Consider the following 25,716-nt stretch of genomic DNA (forward strand, 5'->3'; position numbering starts at 1 on the left):
CTCCTATGGTCTTGAAGTAGAGCATTTGAATGCTAAATGGGAGGAAGCTTGTAATATCAGTTCTAACACTTTTTTTAAACTTTTGATATCAGCTAATTAGACCAGGCTGAGTTCATTAGATAAGGATTTGACTGCAGTTGATGCAGCTATTATCTAGCACTGATTTGGAGTCCTTCAAATACGAAATGGAGAATAGCCATGATACATGGGAAAAACAAATAAAGGAACTTAAGGCCAGCAAATTCCAGAGGGACCGTCAGGACTATGAACAGAAACGGGTGTATCGATGGAAAAAGTTTAAAACCATACCAAGGAGTCGTAGTGTTTCCGTCTCTTCCTACGCTTCGACAGAGGCCGAAGGCGCACGAGGTGATGATGTAGCCAGTTCTCGTTCTACAAGGTATGGGGGTAAACGGAAGGACCTACCGAACAATCAAAAAATGAATAAGAGATATCGTACAGGAGACCCCGGTCCGTCTAGAGCTCAGGTAATTAACCTTTCTGATACTATTCTCACTGAGGCCCAACTTGAAGTCCTGAGTTTGGGCCTTAATTTCGTTCCGACCGCTAAATTCGATGTTTTTACAGCGATAAAGGACCTGAATCTATTTGCAAGGAACTTGGTTTTTAAAAGGATTTTTCAGATGGTGACCCCCTCTTGACTCCACTGGCTAATGAACAAAGAGCTATACAGGATCTATGTGACCTTTTGGATGAACAGGACCCTGCACCAGTAAGTAGGTTGCCTAGCACTTTGGTACCTAGATCTAAAAAAATTCCCTCTCGTCTCTATGTTTCCTAACATAGATATTTTTGTCAAATTGGTGACGGGTGACTTGATCAAGGCCTCCACTAGGTTTTGTCACGGGAATATGAATAATAACCTACGTCAAGCGATTAAGCAATTGAGTAACATGAAAGATTTGGTCATCAAGCCCTCTGATAAAGGGGGGAAATGTAGTGGTCTGGCCAGTCACACTATATGAGAGGGACGCTTTCCGTCAGCTGAAAAATACAGTTTGCTATAAAAAATAGACTTTCAACCCTCTCAATTCCTTTCAAGACTCGCTGGGTAAGATACTGCGCTCAGCCTATGACCGAGGTATTATTGGTCAGAAGGAGTTCAGTTGTCTACTTGTGCCCTGCCCGACGATACCTACTTTTTTCCTGCTACCAAAAGTACACAAGCAGCTTTCCACTCCGCCGGGCCGCCGGATCGTTGCAGGTAACAATAATTTGTGTGAACCGATATGTAAACTGGTGGACCATGTCTTCCGATCGTTGCAGGTAACAATAATTTGTGTGAACCGATATGTAAACTGGTGGACCATGTCTTACGGCCTTTGGTTGAGGATCTTCCTTCTTATCTTAAAGATACTGGCGATATACTGCGGAAACTAAATGGCATACAACTAGATGAAGACATGCTTATTGTTACCTGTGACGTAGAATCACTCTACACCTCCATTTGTCATAAGGATGGGATGACAGCTGTGGCTCAGTTCCTTGCTATGTCCAACGTCGAAGGTGACTATGCCACTTTTTATTTTGCAAATCCTTGATTTCGCTCTTAGGCATAACTTCTTTATGTTTAAGGGATCCTTTTACCTGCAGCTGCAGGGAACGGCCATGGGGGCGGCGTGCGCTCCGTCCTACACCAACCTTTTCCTGGGGCTGTGGGAGAGGGGTCTCTTATTGACTGATCCTGTTCCCTTTATTGATAGGGTACAAATGTGGAATCGATACATCGACGATGTGCTTATGATCTGGCAGGGCACGACTGGAGAACTGGACTCCTTCATGACAAAATTGAATAAAAACCATTTGAACATCCATCTTACCTAAAAATCCAGTCAAAGAGATATGGACTTTTTGGATGTCCTCCTACAGGTAGATCAGGATGGCTATATCTATACTGACCTTCATCGTAAACCCACTTCAGTCAACCGCCTTTTACATGCTGGATCTGCACATCCAAGGAAATTGATCGAAGGCATCCCCACGGGTCAATTCTTGCGACTAAGACGCATTTGTTCAAATGATGAGCTGTTTGAAAAGCGTGCCCAAGAGCTGACAAAAAGATTCAGGGAGAGGGGCTATACCGAATCCTCTTTGAAGAAAGGCTACTTTAGAGCCAAACGATCTGGGAGGGATGACCTCTTACAACAGCAGCCCAAGGGGACAAAGAAAATACAGAATAATATGGTACGTTTCATCACTACTTACAACTCAGGCCATAATGCAGTTTTGAAATCATTAAGTTCACATTGGAACATTTTACGCATGGATACGATTTTGAAACATTTAGCTTCTAGACCATCTCTAACCTATCGAAGAGATAGGAACATTCGGGACGTGCTAGTTCACAGCCACCACCAGGCTGCCATCCCTCCACGTTTATTTGGATCAAAGGGTTCCAAATGGGGTTGTCGCTCTTGTGGCAACTGTGTTGCATGTTCCAACATTCTCACCACCACTTCCTTCACCGATTCTGCAGGTCAGAAGATTTATCATATTACACATACAATCACCTGCAGCACCATTAGGGTGGTGTATGTTGCGAGTTGCCCCTGTGGGCTCTTGTATGTGGGTCTTACTTCACGAGAACTGAGGCGTCGGACGAGAGAACATGTCCTGGGGATACAGGCAGCGGCTAGTAACGAGGACGATACCTGTTTAAAGACTATTCCCCGCCATTTCAAGACACACCACACCTGCGATGGCTCGTTGTTGAAGGTAAGAGGCATAGATAGGGGTTTTTGTTGGCAGCAGGGGTGGTAATTGGAAGCGTCTACTAGCTCAACGGGAGGCTAAATGGATTTTCCAGCTTCATACAGTTACTCCGCATGGTTTGAATGAGGGCCTCAGTTTTGCCCCCTTTCTGCCATGAGTCTCCCTATAGAGTGTTGATGCACTATGGGGCTACTTGAGAAACCTTGACGTGGTGCCCGGGCTTAGACATGTTCTACACAGTAGGACATGTTGACTAATCTCTCAATTTTAAAATCAGTTTGAGGGTTTAGTGAGACCACAGAGTGCACCTGTATTTGTTGTTGTTTTGTTATATTGTTATATTGATTATTACATCCGCACTTGTTACCTTGTGTGAGATGTCTATTGTGGTACTTGTGGTTCGCCGCGGGCATCCTCCACCGTATGCATATTGCTGGGGATCGCCATTAGCAACGGGCCACAAGTGCAGGATTTGCTCCCCTATATATATGCACGACTGCATGTGGGTTTGAGCACCTCCTGCTAATGCCACCTTGTCTTTTTTGGTTTGTATATATAGATTCCTGGAGGTGTATAAACTCCAATTCAAATGTGCCTGTTTTCCATCTACAGGCCACATTTAGGTGCACCTGTGAGGCCTGGGCCATATCAGTCAGTCTTGAGTGGGACTTGCAGACTCCTCCCTCCTCCCATTGCAAGCATGGCTACATGCAGGAGGTAACTGGTGAGCTGTTTGTGAGTCGGCCTCATGCTCCTGTAATTTGCCCACTGGCTCCTGGTATCGCCCATACGGCGCAGGTAGGAGAGCGTTAGGTCCTGGGCTACTTGAGAAACCTTGACGTGGTGCCCGGGCTTAGACATGTTCTACACAGTAGGACATGTTGACTAATCTCTCAATTTTAAAATCAGTTTGAGGGTTTAGTGAGACCACAGAGTGCACCTGTATTTGTTGTTGTTTTGTTATATTGATGCACTATGGCCTGTATTTTCTTCTTTGAGCTCTATTTATTTATTTATTTTTTTGTTCCTTGATATTGATTGTGTGTCTGCACATGGGTTGATTTGTCTGTACGGGCACACACCCACCCATGGATGCTTTTAGGTTTAATACCGTATATGACTTTGTTCCTCCATTGGCTGTTCTATTCTGGCCTGTTTTTATTTTTATTGTGGTTTTATGTATTTATTGTAGGGCTTTGTTGCGGACATCTCAGTCTGAATCATTTATATATTTATACACTTTATATTGTCCCTCTGTATATTGTATGATATCTTTACTTCGTTCTGATAGTCCTGCCCAATTATATGTATTTCACATCCTGTTTGGCCTATATGCATAACATATGCTTGTACTAATTTGCCATAACGGGGTGAGCCTCTAGTGGTGCTTCATATTATCCGGTGTGCTCTCCATCCACCATCATACTGTGTTCTGTGTATATTTTACTGATTTTGTCTGGATTGGATACGCTTAATAAAGTTTATATATAATATTATTGTGTGCTGGCCCTTTTTCTTCCTTTGGTGTTTTACTTTAGTGAAATAAACAAAAGTAACGTAATGCTGAGGTACATTTATTATTTGTGATTTTTATTTTTACATAAGTTTAATTTGTTATTATAGGTGCTCGCCTTCCCTCTGGAGGGGGATTAAATGCTGGAGGAAGAGCCCTTCCAGAGTCTTTTTTTCCGGAATACTTCATTACAGTCTAGTGTTATTTAGTAGATTAGATAACGGTTATGATGTAGATAAATTAATTTGTTTATATTTTTCACACTTTTCAATCTTGTCGCAATATTAGGCTACTTTCACACTTGCGTTCGGGGCTCCGCTTGTGAGTTCCGTTCAAAGGCTCTCACAAGCGGCCCCGAACGGATCCGTACTGCCCTAATGCATTCTGAATGGATAAGGATCCGCTCAGAATGCATCAGTATGGCAGCGTTTGGCCTCCGTTCCGCTCAGCAGGCGGACACCCGAACGCAGCTTGCAGCGTTTTGGTGTCCGCCTGGCCGTGCGGAGGCGTACGGATCCGTTCATAGTTACAATGGAAGTCAATGGGGACGGATCCGTCTGCCCTGGCTCCGCTTTGACACGGATCCGTTCGAAAACATTCATGTTTCTGCGCATGCCCAGTAGCTTCCTGTACCTCCCCCTCATCTGTCCCTCCCCCTCATCGTCGGCCATTTTGGATAATCGACTTGGTGAGACTGGTAAGTGTATGAAGTTTTGTCTGTTTGTCTATCTCTCTTTTTTTACTATCTATCCATCTATCTATCTATCTCTCTCTCTATTTCTAGGGTGGGGGGGCTGCTGGCACTTGGGAAGGGGTGTGTGTGTCTGGAACAATGGGAGCCGCTGGCACTGGTGGTGTGGGCTGCCTTTATGGGGGGCTTCTGGCACCGGGGGGGGGAGGGCGCGTGTGGCTGGAACTGTGGTTGCTGCTGGCACTGCGGGGGTGTTTGTGGCTGGAACAGTGCGGTTTGCTGGAACTGCGGGGGTGTTTGTGGCTGGAACTGTGCGGTTGGCTGGAACTGTGCGGTTTGCTGGCACTGCGGGGGTGTTTGTGGCTGGAACTGTGCGGTGCTTCTGGATGGAACTGCAGGGGTTTTTGTGGCTGGAACTGTGCGGTGCTTCTGGCAGTGCGGGGGTGTTTGTGGCTGGAACTGTGTCTGCTGCTGGCACTGCGGGGGTGTTTGTGGCTGGAACTGTGGGGGCTGCTGGCATTGGGGGGGCTGAGGGCACTGTGGGAGAGTTGTTTGGAACTGGGGGCCTGATGTCATTGTGGGGGGCTGCTGGCACTATGCGGGGCTGCAGTCTCTCGGGGTGTTTATGTAACTTGGGGGGATTATGGCTTCTGTCGGATTAATTTTTGTTTATGTAACTTGGGGGGATTATGGCTTCTGTCGGATTAATTTTTTTAATCATTTTATTATTAGGGTCGTTCCAAAAAAAGAAAAAAAAAAAAGAAAAAGACATCTGCGGTGGGGAAGCCCATATCCATATTTAAAAAAGTAAGTATTAAAAAAAACTAAAAAAATGTTGATATATGAGGAAATAGTGCTCTACAAGTTCCTTTAACGTTATCTGCATTTTGTCTGGTATTCTGTTGCGTACAGATGTCATCAAAGAAGACATCTATAGACTGGCGTAACCCACCCAGAAGGCGCCGCCGTATCCAGTGGCCCGTAAGTATAAAATCAACACTTGGACTTTTTACTGTTTGATTCGTTGCATTAATCAGTATGTGCTCTTATTATAGATTTCTTCATCATCTTCTGCGGAGGGCTCTCCCGAAGTGGCTGCCGGGGCCAGCTCACCAGAATCGCCTGCATCCAGGGGAGGTGGACCAAGCCTGGACCGGGGCTGTCAAGAAGTAAGTATATATATATATATATATATATATATATATATATATAGAGAGAGATTTCTTAAAAATTGGTTTAAGTACAGTCTTCAAAATTTTTTTTTACTTGTATTAGCAATCTGCACCTAGAGCCGCCAGCGAGGATCCCCCAGTCGCCTCCAGAGTCCGCGGGAATGATCGTGGCGGTCGTAGACGTGTAAGTATTGAATTTAGTAGTTTAATTAGCATTTTGTATTAGGATTTACATTAAATTTTGTATTTCCTTTTTTTTTCAGGGTTCCCTAGGCTCCACCAGGGAGGATGAGGAGTTCGGGGTGCCGAGCATCGATAACCTGCTCCTCATCCGACTGGTGGAGGCGCGTCCAGCGTTATGGGACCACGCCGACCGCCACCACGCCGATTATCGCCATACCCAGCGGCTCTGGAGGGACATCTCTGCAGAAGTTTTAGAGACCTGGGGGGATCTAGATGCAGCGGCTCAGGAGAAATATGGTAAGTAAAACAATATGCATTTTAATAAATTAAAATATTGTTGTTTTCCTTTCATCATGCTGATTTTAGTTTTTATAGTTTTTTTCCATAGTCAAACTGGTTATAACGCGTTGGCGATCTATCCGGGACCGCTTCAGGAGGGATTACAACAAGGAGGGTCAGGTCCTGAGTGGCTCCGGAGGAACCTCAGGGGCCACATACATCCATACGGCGGCCCTGGGGTTCCTACGAAAGGCTATGGCACCAAAAAGGTAAATATTTATAACAACTGTTTAAAAAATAAAATGTAAAGGGGCTGTCCGAGACAGTGGAGCGTTTGGCTCCCCTGTTTTGGACAGCCCCCCACAGTCAGATGGACAACTGTTCTCTCCGTCTGAGTGTAAGGGGCTGTCTGAGACAGGGTAGCGTTTGGCTCCCCTGTTTTGGACAGCCCCCCACAGTCAGATGGACAACTGTTCTCTCCGTCTGAGTGTAAGGGGCTGTCTGAGACAGGGTAGCGTTTGGCTCCCCTGTTTTGGACAGCCCCCCACAGTCAGATGGACAACTGTTCTCTCCGTCTGAGTGTAAGGGGCTGTCTGAGACAGGGTAGCGTTTGGCTCCCCTGTTTTGGACAGCCCCCCACAGTCAGATGGACAACTGTTCTCTCCGTCTGAGTGTAAGGGGCTGTCTGAGACAGGGTAGCGTTTGGCTCCCCTGTTTTGGACAGCCCCCCACAGTCAGATGGACAACTGTTCTCTCCGTCTGAGTGTAAGGGGCTGTCTGAGACAGGGTAGCGTTTGGCTCCCCTGTTTTGGACAGCCCCCCACAGTCAGATGGACAACTGTTCTCTCCGTCTGAGTGTAAGGGGCTGTCTGAGACAGTGGAGCGTTTGGCTCCCCTGTTTTGGCCAGCCCCCTACAGTCAGATGGACAACAGTTCTCTCTCCGTGTGAGTTTAAGGGGCTGTCTGAGACAGCAGAGCGATTGGCTCCCCTGTTTTGGCCAGCCCCCTATGCTATACGGTAGACATAGCATAGAACATGGATGTTTTATTTAAAGAACAATTCCTAACTTTCCTTTTTTTTTCTACAGAAGTGCCAGCAGCACTCGGGAGCCTGACCAACCTCCTGAGGCGGAACCAGTACAGATCGCCAGCGCCAGCCCTCCTGTCCCTGATGCATCGGCTCAGGATAATCCGGGTCCCCTACCGGGTCCCTCCGCTCAACAGAGGCTCTTAGGTTTCCGTCAAAATTTAAGAGCCCTGGTGAGCGGGCAGAGATCCAGTAGGCCAAGTCGAGCCGATTATGCGAACCTTGTAGAGGTCGTTTCCGACGCTCTAGAAGGTTTTGCCCGACATCAAATGGAGTTTGGTGCTGACTTGATTCGCCGCTGGGAAGGGGCGGAGTCGGCGTATCAACGCAGCCCAAACTACCATTATGGGCTAAACATGATCGGTTTGATGGACTCAATGACGCCCGAGCAGTTACATCAGTTTAAAATCATGGTAGAGAACGGGTCATGGGAACCTATTGATCGTAGAACCTATGATTGGCACATGAACAAGCAAATGCTTGTTCATTGTTCAATCTTGTGCCCTTTCATATGAGCCCTTGTGGTAGTCACGGTCTGTCAGCATCATCAGGAATTCATAAATTGTGATTTTAACGTTTAATGATTTCCCGATGGCGCTAATATAACTAGTGTGATTACCACAAGGGACACGCAAGGGACATCGAGTTTTTAAAGGGGTATTCACATAGACAATGGGGGGATTTCACTTGAATATGCCCCCATTGTCTGACAGGTGTGGGTAACATTGGTAGGACCCGCACCTATATTGAGAACGGAGCGGGGAGCACAGTTGCTGTAGGACACATTTCCCATGGTATGTCCACCGCCAAACGCTAATCCCCGCCTCAACTATAGAAATGGATGGAGGGCGGCAGCGCAGTGCGACCTCATCTACTTTCTTAGCTTCGTTCTCAATATATGTGAGGGTACCAGCCGTGGGACCCGCGCCTATAAGACAATGTAGGTATATCCTTAAAGTGGTATGCCCCCATTGTATGAGATGAGAAAACCCCTTTAAGGCCTCTTGCACACGACTGTATGCCACAAGAGACATATGGTCCGTGAGCGGGCCATATGTCCCATAGTGGCATTGATCGTGCACACGAGAGTACACAGCATCATAGTATACAATCATCCTGTGCAAGTTGAGCTACCCGCGGGGATATAGTCTTGCACTAATAGATCATATGAGTGCAGGACAATAGCCCAGTGTGCGGCACAACATGGTCAGCATCATGATGCTCTGTACTCCTGTACGTACTATCAATGACGATCAGGGACATATGGCCCACTAACGAACACTATACATCTTTAAGTGCATGTAGTCGTGTACAAGAGTCCGAAAGGTGTGGTCCATTATCAAAGTCGGACCAGCTTTGGAACTTCAACAAGATAGCCATGGAGAAATATAGGAGCATTACAACCCTATAGATCTCAATACATGAAGATGGAACCTAGAGATGCTTTTCCTTTCAAAACGGATCCGCTAAACGGATGACAAAACGGAAACCAACGTGACTAACGGATCCGTGATACAGACGGATCCGTACAAACGGATCCGTCTGAATTGCTTCCGTTTGGCTCCGTTTAGTCAGTTTATTGACGGATCCGTTTGAAATGCCCTTCAAGCGGATCCGTGAAACGCTAGTGTGAAAGTAGCCTAAATCTGTCGTTACCGCTGTACTGTTGTGGCTGGGAAAGTTATTTAGTGTCCGTCAAAGCACATTTTTCGTTCTGGGTTGAAATACAATTCCCAATTTAGCAATTTCATAATTTAGTGGTTTCTGCTATATCAGAGCTATTTGAAATCTATCCCTAAAAGGGTATATAATATTCAAGGTGCACATAGGGTCATTCAGAATAACTTCACACACACCCGCTACTGTGCATTTCCCAGTCTAATTCTGTCACTAAATCCATACCGGTCACCCAGTGCCTAAATACTAGGCCTCAAATTTATATCCCGCTAAATCTCTCGTTACCGCTGTCCTGTTGTGGCTGGGAAAGTTATTTAGTGTCCGTCAAAGCACATTTTTTGTTCTGGGTTGAAATACAATTCCCAATTTAGCAATTTCATAATTTAGTGGTTTCTGCTGTATCAGAGCTATTTGAAATCTATCCCTAAAAGGGTATATAATATTCAAGGTGCACATAGGGTCATTCAGAATAACTTCACACACACGCTACTGTGCATTTCCAAGTCTAATTCTGTCAGTAAATCCATACCGGTCACCCAGCGCCTAAATACTAGGCCTCAAATTTATATCCCGCTGAATTTGAATACAATACATTGGGCCAAATAATATTTTTGTTGTTGTGGTGAACCATAACAATGAGGAAAACATCTAGTAAGGGACGCGGACGTGGACATGGTCGTGGTGGTGTTAGTGGACCCTCTGGTGCTGGGAGAGGACGTGGCCGTTCTGCCACATCCACACGTCCTAGTGTACCAACTACCTCAGGTCCCAGTAGCCGCCAGAATTTACAGCGATATATGGTGGGGCCCAATGCCGTTCTAAGGATGGTAAGGCCTGAGCAGGTACAGGCATTAGTCAATTGGGTGGCCGACAGTGGATCCAGCATGTTCACATTATCTCCCACCCAGTCTTCTGCAGAAAGCGCACAGATGGCGCCTGAAAACCAACCCCATCAGTCTGTCACATCACCCCCATGCATACCAGGGAAACTGTCTCAGCCTCAAGTTATGCAGCAGTCTCTTATGCTGTTTGAAGACTCCGCTGGCAGGGTTTCCCAAGGGCATCCACCTAGCCCTTCCCCAGCGGTGAAAGACATAGAATGCACTGACGCACAACCACTTATGTTTCCTGATGATGAGGACATGGGAATACCACCTCAGCATGTCTCTGATGATGACGAAACACAGGTGCCAACTGCTGCTTCTTTCTGCAGTGTGCAGACTGAACAGGAGGTCAGGGATCAAGACTGGGTGGAAGACGATGCAGGGGACGATGAGGTCCTAGACCCCACATGGAATGAAGGTCGTGCCACTGACTTTCACAGTTCGGAGGAAGAGGCAGTGGTGAGACCGAGCCAACAGCGTAGCAAAAGAGGGAGCAGTGGGCAAAAGCAGAACACCCGCCGCCAAGAGACACCGCCGCCATCTGGGACCGAGCACCCCAAAGGCAGCTTCAAGGAGTTCCCTGGCATGGCACTTCTTCAAACAATGTGCTGACGACAAGACCCGAGTGGTTTGCACGCTGTGCCATCAGAGCCTGAAGCGAGGCATTAACGTTCTGAACCTGAGCACAACCTGCATGACCAGGCACCTGCATGCAAAGCATGAACTGCAGTGGAGTAAACACCTTAAAACCAAGGAAGTCACTCAGGCTCCCCCTGCTACCTCTTCTGCTGCTGCCGCTTCGGCCTCTTCTGCTGCTGCCGCCTCGGCCTCTTCCTCCGCCTCTGGAGGAACGTTGGCACCTGCCGCCCAGCAAACAGGGGATGTACCACCAACACCACCACCACCTCCGTCACCAAGCGTCTCAACCATGTCACACGGCAGCGTTCAGCTCTCCATCTCACAAACATTTGAGAGAAAGCGTAAATTCCCACCTAGCCACCCTCGATCCCTGGCCCTGAATGCCAGCATTTCTAAACTACTGGCCTATGAAATGCTGTCATTTAGGCTGGTGGACACAGACAGCTTCAAACAGCTCATGTCGCTTGCTGTCCCACAGTATGTTGTTCCCAGCCGCCACTACTTCTCCAAGAGAGCCGTGCCTTCCCTGCACAACCAAGTATCCGATAAAATCAAGTGTGCACTGCGCAACGCCATCTGTAGCAAGGTCCACCTAACCACAGATACGTGGACCAGTAAGCACGGCCAGGGACGCTATATCTCCCTAACTGCACACTGGGTAAATGTAGTGGCAGCTGGGCCCCAGGCGGAGAGCTGTTTAGCGCACATCCTTCCGCCGCCAAGGATCGCAGGGCAACATTCTTTGCCTCCTGTTGCCACCTCCTCCTTCTCGGCTTCCTCCTCCTCTTCTTCCACCTGCTCATCCAGTCAGCCACACACCTTCACCACCAACTTCAGCACAGCCCGGGGTAAACGTCAGCAGGCCATTCTGAAACTCATATGTTTGGGGGACAGGCCCCACACCGCACAGGAGTTGTGGCGGGGTATAGAACAACAGACCGACGAGTGGTTGCTGCCGGTGAGCCTCAAGCCCGGCCTGGTGGTGTGTGATAATGGGCGAAATCTCATTGCAGCTCTGGGACTAGCCAATTTGACGCACATCCCTTGCTTGGCGCATGTGCTGAATTTGGTGGTGTAGAAGTTCATTCACAACTACCCCGACATGTCAGAGCTGCTGCATAAAGTGCGGGCCGTCTGTTCGCGGTTCCGGCGTTCACATCCTGCTGCTGCTCGCATGTCTGCGCTACAGCGTAACTTCGGCCTTCCCGCTCACCGCCTCATATGCGACGTGCCCACCAGGTGGAACTCCACCTTGCACATGCTGGACAGACTGTGCGAGCAGCAGCAGGCCATAGTGGAGTTTCAGCTGCAGCACGCACGGGTCAGTCGCACTACAGAACAGCACCACTTCACCACCAATGACTGGGCCTCCATGCGAGACCTGTGTGCCCTGTTGCGCTGTTTCGAGTACTTCACCAACATGGCCAGTGGCGATGACGCCGTTATCAGCGTTACAATACCACTTCTATGTCTCCTTGAGAAAACACTTAGGGCGATGATGCAAGAGGAGGTGGCCCAGGAGGAGGAGGAGGAGGAAGAAGAGGGGTCATTTTTAGCACTTTCAGGCCAGTCTCTTCGAAGTGACTCAGAGGGAGGTTTTTGGCAACAGCAGAGGCCAGGTACAAATGTGGCCAGCCAGGGCCCACTACTGGAGGACGAGGAGGAGGACGAGGAGGAGGACGAGGAGGAGGACGAGGAGGACGAGGACGAGGAGGACGAGGAGGACGAGGACGAGGAGGACGAGGACGAGGACGAGGAGGACGAGGACGAGGAGGAGGAGGACGAGGACGAGGAGGAGGAGGACGAGGACGAGGAGGAGGACGAGGACGAGGAGGAGGAGGACGAGGACGAGGAGGAGGAGGACGAGGACGAGGAGGACGAGGACGAGGACGAGGAGGACGAGGACGAGGAGGACGAGGACGAGGAGGACGAGGACGAGGAGGACGAGGACGAGGACGAGGAGGACGAGGAGGAGGAGGACGAGGAGGAGGAGGACGAGGAGGAGGAGGACGAGGAGGACGAGGACGAGGAGGACGAGGACGAGGAGGACGAGAACGAGGAGGACGAGAACGAGGAGGACGAGGACGAGGAGGACGAGGACGAGGAGGACGAGGACGAGGAGGACGAGGACGAGGAGGACGAGGACGAGGAGGACGAGGACGAGGAGGACGAGGACGAGGAGGACGAGGACGAGGAGGACGAGGAGGACGAGGACGAGGAGGACGAGGACGAGGAGGACGAGGAGGACGAGGACGAGGAGGACGAGGACGAGGAGGACGAGGAGGACGAGGACGAGGACGAGGAGGACGAGGACGAGGAGGACGAGGACGAGGAGGACGAGGAGGACGAGGACGAGGACGAGGAGGACGAGGACGAGGAGGACGAGGACGAGGAGGACGAGGACGAGGAGGACGAGGACGAGGAGGAGGTGGAGGAGGATGAGGATGAAGCATGGTCACAGCGGGGTGGCACCCAACGCAGCTCGGGTCCATCACTGGTGCGTGGCTGGGGGGAAAGGCAGGACGATGACGATACGCCTCCCACAGAGGACAGCTTGTCCTTACCCCTGGGCAGCCTGGCACACATGAGCTGCTGCAGTGCCTGCGCAACGACAGCAGAGTTGCCCACATTTTAACCTGTGCGGACTACTGGGTTGCCACCCTGCTGGATCCACGCTACAAAGACAATGTGCCCACCTTACTTCCTGCACTGGAGCGTGATAGGAAGATGCGCGAGTACAAGCGCACGTTGGTAGACGCGCTACTGAGAGCATTCCCAAATGTCACAGGGGAACAAGTGGAAGCCCAAGGCCAAGGCAGAGGAGGAGCAAGAGGTCGCCAAGGCAGCTGTGTCACGGCCAGCTCCTCTGAGGGCAGGGTTAGCATGGCAGAGATGTGGAAAACTTTTGTCAACACGCCACAGCTAACTGCACCACCACCTGATACGCAACGTGTTAGCAGGAGGCAACATTTCACTAACATGGTGGAACAGTACGTGTGCACACCCCTCCACGTACTGACTGATGGTTCGGCCCCATTCAACTTCTGGGTCTCTAAATTGTCCACGTGGCCAGAGCTAGCCTTTTATGCCTTGGAGGTGCTGGCCTGCCCGGCGGGCAGAGTTTTGTCTGAACGTGTATTCAGCACGGCAGGGGGCGTCATTACAGACAAACGCAGCCGCCTGTCTACAGCCAATGTGGACAAGCTGACGTTCATAAAAATGAACCAGGCATGGATCCCACAGGACCTGTCCGTCCCTTGTCCAGATTAGACATTAACTACCTCCCCTTAACCATATATTATTGGACTCCAGGGCACTTCCTCATTCAATCCTATTTTTATTTTACCATTATATTGCGAGGCTACCCAAAGTTGAATGAACCTCTCCTCTGTCTGGGTGCCTGGGCCTAAATATATGCCAATGGACTGTTCCAATGTTGGGTGACGTGAAGCCTGATTCTCTGCTATGACATGCAGAATGATTCTCTGCTGACATGAAGCCAGATCCTGTGTTACGGGACCTCTCTCCTCTGCCTGGGTGCTGGGCCTAAATATCTGACAATGGACTGTTGCAGTGGTGGCTGACGTGAAGCCTGATTCTCTGCTATGACATGCAGACTAATTCTCTGCTGACATGAAGCCAGATCCTCTGTTACGGGACCTCTCTCCTCTGCCTGTGTGCTGGGCCTAAATATATGCCAATGGACTGTTGCAGTGGTGGCTGACGTGAGGCCTCATTCTCTGCTATGACATGCAGACTAATTCTCTGCTGACATGAAGCCAGATTGTCTGTTATGGGACCTCTCTCCTCTGCCTGGGTGCTGGGCCTAAATTTATGAAAATGGACTCTTACAGTGGTGGGTGACGTGAAGCCTGATTCTCTGCTATGATATGAAGACTGATTCTCTGCTGACATGAAGCCAGATTGTCTGTTACGGGACCTCTCTCCTCTGCCTGGGTGCTGGGCCTAAATTTATGAAAATGGACTCTTACAGTGGTGGGTGACGTGAAGCCTGATTCTCTGCTGACATGAAGCCAGATTGTCTGTTACGGGTCCTCTCTCCTCTGCCTGGGTGCTGTGCCTAAATTTATGACAATGGACTGTTGCAGTGGTGGCTGACGTGAAGCCTGATTCTCTGCTATGACATGCAGACCAATTCTCTGCTGACATGAAGCCAGAATGTCTGTTACGGGACCTCTCTCCTCTGCCTGGGTGCTGGGCCTAAATTTATGAAAATGGACTCTTACAGTGGTGGGTGACGTGAAGCCTGATTCTCTGCTATGACATGAAGACTGATTCTCTGCTATGACATGAAGACTGATTCTCTGCTATGACATGAAGACTGATTCTCTGCTATGACATGAAGACTGATTCTCTGCTATGACATGAAGCCAGATTGTCTGTTACGGGACCTCTCTCCTCTGCCTGGGTGCTGGGCCTAAATTTATGACAATGGACTCTTACAGTGGTGGGTGACGTGAAGCCTGATTCTCTGCTATGACATGAAGCCTGATTCTCTGCTATGACATGAAGACTGATTCTCTGCTATGACATGAAGACTGATTCTCTGCTATGACATGAAGACTAATTCTCTGCTGACATGAAGCCAGATTGTCTGTTACGGGACCTCTCTCCTCTGCCTGGGTGCTGGGCCTAAATTTATGAAAATGGACTCTTACAGTGGTGGGTGGTGGGTGACGTGAAGACTGATTCTCTGCTGACATGAAGCCAGATCCTCTGTTACGGGACCTCTCTCCTCTGCCTGGGTGCTGGGCCTAAATTTATGACAATGGACTGTTGCAGTGGTGGGTGACATGAAGACTGATTCTCTGCTATGACATGAAGACTGATTCTCTGCTATGACATGAAGCCAGATTGTCTGTTACGGGACCTCTCTCCTCTGCCTGGGTGCTGGGCCTAAATTTATGACAATGGACTCTTACAGTGGTGGGTGACGTGAAGACTGATTCTCTGCTGACATGAAGCCAGATCCTCTGTTACGGGACCTCTCTCCTCTGCCTGGGTGCTGGGCCTAAATTTATGACAATGGACTGTTGCAGTGGTGGGTGACATGAAGACTGATTCTCTGCTATGACATGAAGACTGATTCTCTGCTATGACATGAAGCCAGATTGTCTGTTACGGGACCTCTCTCCTCTGCCTGGGTGCTGGGCCTAAATTTATGAAAATGGACTCTTACAGTGGTGGGTGACGTGAAGCCTGATTCTCTGCTATGATATGAAGACTTATTCTCTGCTGACATGAAGCCAGATTGTCTGTTACGGGACCTCTCTCCTCTGCCTGGGTGCCGGGGCCTAAATATCTGAGAATGGACTGTTCCAATGGTGGGTGACGTGAAGCCAGATTCTCTGCTATGGGACCTCTGTCCAATTGATTTTGGTTAATTTTTATTTATTTAATTTTTATTTTTATTTATTTCCCTATGCAAATTTGTTTGCAGGGGATTTACCTACATGTTGCTGCCTTTTGCAGCCCTCTAGCCCTTTCCTGGGCTGTTTTACAGCCTTTTTAGTGCCGAAAAGTTCGGGTCCCCATTGACTTCAATGGGGTTCGGGACGAAGTTCGGATCAGGTTCGGATCCCGAACCCGAACATTTTCGGGAAGTTCGGCCGAACTTCTCGAACCCGAACATCCAGGTGTCCGCTCAACTCTAATAAGCTCCCTAGCATATACATTTTTTAGATATCAAAATTCAATAAATAATGTTTTTTTAATTTTGTAAGTGTACTAAAGAAATAGTATTAAAGCTACAATTTCAGGCCAAAAGAAACTGTAAACATGTAAGACATCAGCATTGAAAAGTAAACTATGCAGTTAAATGAATAGAAAACTTATAGACTCATCAAAGCACAAATTGTAGTCTTATTAGGCCACTACATGAATCATATACATCAGGACAGTCAGCTGCATCCACCAGAAGATATTTGAAATTGGTCTAGTATGAGGCCCACATATAGCTAGGGCCAAATCAGCAGGACATGCAGCAGCAGCAGTAGATCAAGTGTTATTAGGCCCCTATATGACTCAGATATATCAGGAGTCAGGACAGGGCAGCATTCACCAGAGGATATTTGAAATTGGTATAGAATGAGGCCCAAATATAGCTAGGGCAAATTCAGCAGGACAGGCGGCGGCAGCAGCTAAATGTGCATCCGGAACATATTACCCTGAATGGCCCCACCAACAAACAGGGGCAGCACCAACACTAAAATAATACACCTTACATTGTATCATTTTCTAACTAAGCAGCATGAATGTGAATTCATGAATGGACCACCCATCAGACAATGAACACAACCCAAAACTTAATAAAAACAAGATACATTTTTAATTTCATAGTCTAAAAATGTAATGTCATAATATATATAATTAATGAAATATTTACATTAAAACATTTTTTTACTAAAGCAATTTGACACTTTGAACACACTATTTTCAATAATCAATCAGGTATACTTTATGCCAGCAACATTCAGCTATCATTTTTCGATATAAGGCGCATCAATTCTGTAGCAGACCACTGTGTTAACGCAGCATGACTCAACGTGTTCTCATTCTACTGAGCCAGAGGAATAAAGGACTGCAAGGGTTTAGTAGTGTCTCTGTTGTCCTCCGTTTGTCTGGGAGGAGGGATATGTAACGCAGGTTGCCAGGGATATGTAACGCAGGTCGCCAGACCCATACACGATTGTCGCTTCTCACATCCAGCGCTAACGACATGTGCACGTCCACACCGTCCTGAGATCAAACAGAGCCCAGAAGTCAGTGAAGAACTTGCTTGGCCTGGGCCAGTTGTGTTAGTGTCCATGTCTCCGCCACCTGGGTCAGTTCTCATTCCCCTCGTTCATGACTCTGTCATGGTCGCCGTCTACAGTCGTTGTTTATCAGTCAGCTGCTTTTAGTGCGCAGCATGGTTCATCTATTGCCAGTCATGCAGCTAAATAAGGCTATAGCAAGGGGAAACTGCTCCAGCTTCCCCTTGCAGCGAGGGTCTAAAAGAGTGGCCAACCAAAACTCATCCCTCTCCTTTATTATTCTGATCCGGAGGTCCCTCCTGAGGCATCGCAGCATATGGGCAGCCATGGGGAAGAGCACAGCCCGCCGTGACTCTTCAGAGCTGCCCGGGACCATGACCTCTTGGTGATGCTGCTGCTCCCGGTCAGAGGTGTCCCCAACCCGGACTAACGGTGCCCCCCAGCACCGGCTCTCCCTCCTGACCAAGCACAGACTCTTGGATGTCCACTAATTCATCATCCTCCTCCTCGTCCTGGGCCTGGTGGAGCATGGCTGACTCTTTATGCTCCACCAAGGCACTCTCCCCAGCCTCAAGCAGGCGATCGAGTGTCCTGTCCAGCAGGAACACTAAGGGAAGCACGTCGTTGAGGCCGACATGCTCCCTGTTGACCATCTTTGTCGCCTGCTCGAATAGGGTCAACACATGGCAGACTTGCTGAATCTGCCCCCACTCCGCATTAGTGACGTAGGGGAGTGGGTGTGATGGCCCTGGAGTGCCTAGCTCCAGCAGGTATTCCCTCACCGCCCATCGCTGCTAGCACAACCTCTCCAGCATGATTAGGGTGGAGTTCCACTGCGTCACACTGTCTATAATCAGGCTGTTGTCCCGCTGCAGTTTGGACAGGGACTCGGCGGCGGTTGGGGATCGGCGGAAGTGGCTGGCAATCCTACGTACCCTTTGCACAATGTCACTCAACCTTGGGTAAGTGCGGAGGAATTTCTGTACCACAAGGTTGAGGACATGTGCCATGCAGGACATGTGCCATGCAGGGCACGTGTGTCAGACTGCCAGCCTGAAGGGCGGCGAGTAGGTTGCTGCCGTTGTCACAGACAACCATACCTCCCTGGAGCCTTCAGGGTGTCAGCCACTTCTGGACCTGAACATCAGGTCCAGTGTGTCTCCGTTCCCCCAAGCTCACAAGCTGGAGCACGGCCTGGCAGCGGACGTGCCCCACACTTGCGTAGCTACGGGGACGCTTGCTTGGGGGCTCAGCAGCCGTGGAGACAGTGGCTTGTGGGAGAGGAGCATTTCTCCCATGGACACCCCGGGGCGGCACCACAAACTCAGATGCCGCCGTTCCCTCCCCGGCGCCTCGGAGGGAAACCCAATAGGCTGTAAAACTTAGGTATCGACCCTGCCCATGCCTGCTGGTCCAAGCATCCATTGTGAGATGCACCCTGTCGCTGACAGCATGATCCGGCGACATGGATACATTCTGCACAAGGTGCTGGTGTAGAGCAGGGACGCCAGTCCTGGCAAAGTAATGGCGGCTGGGGATACGCCATTTGGGTTGGGCTTGCTCCAACATCTGCCTAAATGGGTTGCTGTCAACCAGATTGTTCGGAAGCAGATGTTGGGCAATAACCCTTGCCAGGAAGCCCATTGAGTGAACGCACACGTCGGTCCCCTGGGGCGTAGGGCGCAGTGCGTTCAAAAGCAGCAGCAACTGATGGCTGGCGCCGGACGGGCAGAGGAGGAGGAGGGTGCACTGGTTGCAGAGGGATGGCTGCCGGTACCAATACCTCTACTAGAGGGAGCTGGGGGGTGGGAATCAGTAGTTGCAATAGAGAGGGGGAGCTACTGTACAGTGGCAGGAGCTGCTGTCCCCTGCACACTGACGGTGGCGCTGCTGCTACCACCACTCTTACTCTGTTCCCACTCCCGCCAGTGGTTCAGTCGCATGTGCTAGTTCAGGGCTGTGGTACCCAGCCGAGCAACTGACCTCCCTCTCCTCACCCTGGCATGGCAGAGGTTACGAATGGCAACAGTAACATCATCTGTTGCCAGGGTGAAGAAAGCCCAAACAGGCGACTTCCGCACCAACCTCCTGTCCGATGGGGTGGTGCTGGCTTGCGCCTGTTGGGACTCGGTGTGCACAGGTGGAGCATGCTGCTGCCTGCTCCTGTCAACAGTAGAGCCCCTGCCAATGTGCTCCCTAGAGTCCTGCGGCACCGTTTTCCTCGGGTGCCTACCTTCTTCAGTGCTGCCGTCACTTGACAAAGTAGATGGCACCTATCCGGCGTCACCCTCCTCCTCATCTGCAATGTCAGACCGGATGCCAAACTGTGGTGGACTAAGGGGAACAGCTAACATGGAGCCCCTGACCGGGATCCTGCTGTCCCCTCGCTGACGCCTGGGTCTGACTAGGTGCGGGTCTTGTGTTTTTCAAACCACCCGCACCTGTTGGAAGGGATTTCAAAGGGGTATGTATTGTATTTACCCCCTCCTCCTCCTCCTCGTTATCCCCCATCCCTTCCAAAAAGTCATGCCCATCTTAAAGGGCTTAACTGCAATTCAGCCTCCTGAATAGCCTCCCCCAGAATGTCAACTCAGTGTCCTCGTCTTCGAACATGAGCGGGGACAATTCTGTGGGAGTGGGGGTTGCTTCTACAGGAGGCGTAGATCTGCCGCTACGAACTGGGGCTGCGGACTCCGTGGCACTTGAGTCAGCCACCAGAGCCATCACTGTCTCGGCGTCCTGCGAAAGTATGGCCCTTGGAAGGCTGCTTAAACTAAAAAAGTCACGGATCAGGCGGACGCCCCTGCCTGTCCGTGACTGGAGGAGCGGCCCTGTGCTGGCAGCTGTCCAGCACCGGAACTGACTCCTCTATTGGCCCCACCGCGGCTGCCTGCACGGCCCGATGCACTCATATTTTTTATTTTATTTGCTAAACTAATGTAAAGGTGTTTTGGGTAAAACTTTATTTGGGTAGGGACGTGTGTAAAAAATTTTTTATTTAACTTGTAATGTAAAAAAAAATGTAAAAAAATTAAAGTAATAAATGTAAAATAAAACCCCTAACTTAAAAACCAAACTAATTCAGAGAAAATATAAAACTTTTTTTTTTTATGACAATAAACTAAGACAAACACAGAAACACGCAGACAATCAGACACAAAGACAAACTAAACCTTTTTTTTTTGTTTTATAAAACTCTAACAAAGAAAAACGCAGACAATCAAACGGAAATACAAGAACAAATGTAACTAAGCTAAACAAAAAACAAACCTTTTTTTTTCCCCTAACTATAAAACAGAAAAAACGCGGACAATCAGACGCAAAGACAAGACAGATGTAACAAAGCTAAACAGACAGAACTAGGACAATCAGACGCAAAGACAAAACAGATGTAACAAAGCTAAACACCCCAAAAACTTTTTTTTGAAATAAACTTAACACAGAAACACGCAGACAGTCAAACAAAAAACTATTAAAACAAAACTTTTTAACAAGGACGGACAGAAAGACACAAAATTACCCTAAATCCCTAACTGACCTAACCTAAAATCTGTCCTAAATAGCCCTAAACACTAACCTAATCTATTAATCTATCTAGATGTATTTTCAAGTCCCTAAGTCCCTATATGCCCTACACAGATCCCTGCACTAAAACCAGCTAACTGTATCTTGTATCTTTTACCTATCTAATAATTCAGACCATAAAAGCTATTCCCTAATCACTACCTAACACTAAATAGCTAAATAAAAGTATCAATTTGAATTTCTGGAAGAATAGAAACGCACAGCTCACAACCACAAGCTCCTATCTCTCCAAAAACTAAACCCACAAAATGGCTGCCGGGGAGTGCCTCGATTTATATAGTGAGAGGTAGACTACTTTCTGATTGGTTGCTAGGGATGTTGCTAAGCTGTGACAATGCCTTCTCATTGGCTATAAGCAAGACTAGGGAGGGGTTAGCAATCAACTCACATGGAATACAAGAAAAAAAATTTTGGTTTACGAATAATTTGCAATATTATACTATTCGCCGAAGTTGACGAATTATGTGAATGATTAATGATCGATTTTTCGCATTACAGGAACCGTTGTAAAATAGGCTACATGCAATGGTATTTGAAGGGTCACTCAGTAAGTACACGATATGATGTCCGGTAATATTTAAGTGCCGATTATTCTCTCTATATACGCTATATGTGAAATACTTGCTAACAGTAGTTTAGGTGGGAAAACCATAACACGAAGTTTTTTTTTGCGAATGTAATGGCAGCGAATTTTCGCGTACAATACAATATATTTAAAGGGCTAAAATTAAATGAGTATGGATACTGAACGGTTTTTGACATGTCAAGTGAATTCTCGGCACGGTTGCTTGTCATGGAACATAACTTAGAAAAATCGTCTTTACAATATGCGAGTGGATCGGATCGCACACAAGCTTTAAACAAGAGCATAGCTTGACTGATAAATGAATCGGAATACTTCAAATATAGTGCTATATTCGAAAAATACGGATTGAGAATGGGTCTGGAATTGTCAGTTTGCCAATTGCCATTGGGCTATTATATTTAAGCGCATACTTAGGGATACTATGCGCTTGATTCTACTTGGAAAAAGCATTTGAGTAAAGTAATGCAGTAGAATAATCAGGATGTTAAAGGAACTTCAATGATTAGAATTTACTAATATGGAGAATATAGCACTAGTCTTCGTCAAATTCGAATATCCAACACAGCAGTTGTCACGTGCGATGCGATTAATAAGCTTAATAATTAATAGTAATTAATCGTGTGAACAGTGATGGCAAAAATAGAAATAGGGAGGTTTTTATTAAGTTATATTTTCTGAAACACAAAATGTATAATATTTGAGTTCTTAGAAAATGCATTGGGCCTAATAAATTATCTTTCTATGATTTGATTTAGCTTCAGAGGAAACGAATATTCGTTTTAACGAATACAGAGTCAAATATTCTACATCTTCGCGAATTCTCGAAGTTACGATATTCGCGAAAAATATTCGCTATTCGAATATTCGCGCTCAACACTAATCAACAAGCGTTTAACTGTCTGACCTTAGAAGCCATCACAGCCAGTGCCTACTAATGGCATGGCTGTGATTGGCCAGAGCAGCATGTGACCCAGGCTCTATATAAGCTGGAGTCACGTAGCGCCGCAGTGTTTAGTGTAGGGAGAGGATGCAGCTGGTGATTGTTTAAAATGTGAATCTAACTCAGCGATCTACATACATTGTGTTGTGTGGGTGCAGGGCACAATTTTTTTTATCCTGCCCTGAGCCCAGTGACCGAGAAAAAAAATAAAAAAAATTCTACAAGTCCGTTAGGTGGGCAGCGGCCATTTTATGCAAGCTCAACCCAAGCTTTAAAAACAGCACAAATAATCTGTTTGTAAAAAAAAAAAAAAAAAAAATCAACATTTTTTTGCAATATAAAACATCTGGTGCATTTGCAGGCTTACGCTGGGTTCACACTTGAGCGTATTTGATATGCTCGTTTTTGTCCATAGTCTCAACGTGCGTATTACGCGCGTTTGTGTGATTGACAGCAGTGTTGGCCAATGAAAATACAGCCCTGTCTATATGAAAGGTAGCTAATGAGAGAGAAATGCAGGTGGGAAATGTCATGTGTGTGTTGGGAGAGTGGATTGTTTACAGTCATGGAATTCTCCAGAAGGCGACCAATTGCGGCAATTGTGGCAGCAATCCATCTCAGGACGTTTGCAGCGAAGGAGAGAGAGCAGGCGACGCTTCTGGGTCCATCCTGTCATTGCCAATCGACAGGAAAGGGGACAGTTCTGGGCGCTGTACGAGACCCTCCGGGCCCATGAAGACAATTTTTTTTTCCTACACGCGGATGTCCATCACCAGGTTTGTACATATACAATAGTCATAGTAGTGGTGTTCCAATTGTGAAGGTACCAGTTGTAGTTTTTTGGTAATGTTAACCCTCACCATTTTCGTTTTCAACAGCTTTGATGAGCTCCTGGGGTTGTTGGGCCCCCGTTTAGAACGTCAGGACACCTTCACGCGGGACAGTATACCACCAGCGGATAGAGTGATTATTACTTTGCGGTAAGTAGACTCTAATTGTGGCCTTATAAAGCATTTGCATTGTGTGGTGACTGGATATTAGTGTGGCCTTTGTTATTTTCTACTGGTGGTTGTGACGTTTGAGTGTTTTTGCGGGGGGGGGGGGTATTGGATGTGTATGCTTTTTAAATTTAGCATATAGATACCATACATACATAGTTTACCCACATTTTTCCATACGGAACCACTCACTTCGAAATAAGAGTCCCAAAAACTTTGCAAATGTTTTTTGGTTTTTTTGGGGGGGAAAGTAATAACATCTTAGTTCCTCTAAAAATGCGCAAACTGTGTTTAACAAAATCAACATAACTATCGTACTTTTTAACTTAAAATTATTATGTAATTTTCCTATATTAAAAATGAAGGTCGAACACCCCTGGATGCACCAAATTATGTATGCTATTTCTGAAAGGTTTTGGTATTGTAGGAAGGCAAAATGTGGCTCTGGATCCCGCATGGCCTCTCATTCCGCCTGATTGATGGGCAGGTTGCATTTGAGTGGTGGTGGAGGTGTTGTTGCCCATGCTGGTGGAGGGATAGCTGTATGATGATTGTGGTTGTGTGTGTGGTTGTGTGTGCCATGTGTCGTGAGGGTGTGGTATGTTAGTTTGTGGGTATGTTTGTGATGTGTATGTGTGAGTGGTTGGTGGATGTTGTGGTGCATTGTTGGGCTGTGTGATGTCATAATGTGGAATGAAGCTGTCTAGGGCCCTTGTTAAGGTATCCCTTGCTTCAGTTATGCGACTTCTGGGCACTTGCTGCTGCATTTTTTCCTCCAAGCTAAGTAAGAAAAGGGCATCACTAGAGAGTTTGGGTGCTGGATGGGCAAGTGCATCCAGGCATGCAATTAGCCGGTCCTCTTGGCGATCTGGTCTTCTCCTTTTTGGACGGTGAGTCCGAATGTTTTCGGTTTCCACGACAGGTGGGGCAGGCTGTGTGGGGGTTTGGAATGGAGGGGTGGGATCGTGTGGAGGAGGACTTAGTGGCCCCGTAGACGCACAGGCCTCACTGTCCCTGGTGACCTCCTTCTCTTCCTCCTCCTGCTGTTGACTTTGCGACCAGCTACTATCGGTGCTGTGAACATGAAAATATACATAAGTATGTGCAAGATATGAAAGTGAATGCATGTCATACCACACCCTCTCCTGCATGTGTATGCACTGGACTCACCTACGCATTTCAGTGCATGGTATTAGAAAGGCCATTTGCTCCGCATGGACATAGCTGGACCGTGCACTTGGCAAAGCTCCGCTCCTCTGTTCCCTCTCCTTGCGCCGATGACGAATGAAGGCATCTTTGAGGCTCTTCTATTTGGTTTTTAGTAAGTTTACTATAATGAAAATAAAAAAACTTCCATTAATTTTTATCTTTATTTTCTCACATTTTTTTCAGCTATTTAGCTAATGGCCACTCTTTGATCAGTCTTCACTACACCTTCCAGATCGGGAAATCCACAGCCAGTGTGATCGTGAAGGACACCTGCATCGCCATTTGGCATGTCCTTCATGCTGCTGTGATGGCCCAACCAAACAAGGAGGAGTAGGCTGAAAATTGCGGATACTTTTCAGCAAACATGCAATTTCCCTAACTGTGTAGGAGCAATTGACGGCAAACACATCCTGCGTTCTGAAGCCAATGAGGAGTGGCAGTCAGTTCTTTAATTATAAAAAATACTTTTCGTTGTTCTTTTTGCAGTATGTGATGCTAACTATTGTTTTCCGTTACATCGATGTGGGTTCCTATGGCAGCAGCTCTGACTCTGCTGTTTTTGGGCATTCTGACTTTGGTCAAATGCTCATTACTAATGCCCTTGACCTTCCTGGGAACACCACACTGCCTGGCACCACTTATCCGTCTATGCCATTTGTTTTTGTTGGTGACGAGGCATTTGCATCTAGGTGAGCATCTTATGAGGCCATACTCCAGCCGTGGTCTCTCCATTGCGCGACGTGTTTTTAATTATCGTCTGACCA

General features: G+C 47.8%; 1 protein-coding gene across 1 annotated transcript; it reads right to left on the minus strand.

Moving 5' to 3' along the window:
* Positions 1-20,178: 20,178 nt before the first annotated feature.
* On the minus strand, positions 20,179-25,069 carry LOC122939288. The gene is made up of 3 exons (XM_044295361.1): positions 24,914-25,069; positions 24,323-24,817; positions 20,179-20,407 (listed from the first exon to the last, which is right to left on the minus strand). Exons 1-3 carry the CDS (start codon positions 24,946-24,948, stop codon positions 20,179-20,181), a joined length of 759 nt encoding a protein of 252 aa, XP_044151296.1. The 5' UTR covers positions 24,949-25,069.
* Between the last annotated feature and the right edge of the window lie 647 nt (positions 25,070-25,716).

Source organism: Bufo gargarizans, chromosome 5 (assembly GCF_014858855.1).
Source record: "Bufo gargarizans isolate SCDJY-AF-19 chromosome 5, ASM1485885v1, whole genome shotgun sequence".
Lineage (NCBI taxonomy): Eukaryota > Metazoa > Chordata > Amphibia > Anura > Bufonidae > Bufo > Bufo gargarizans.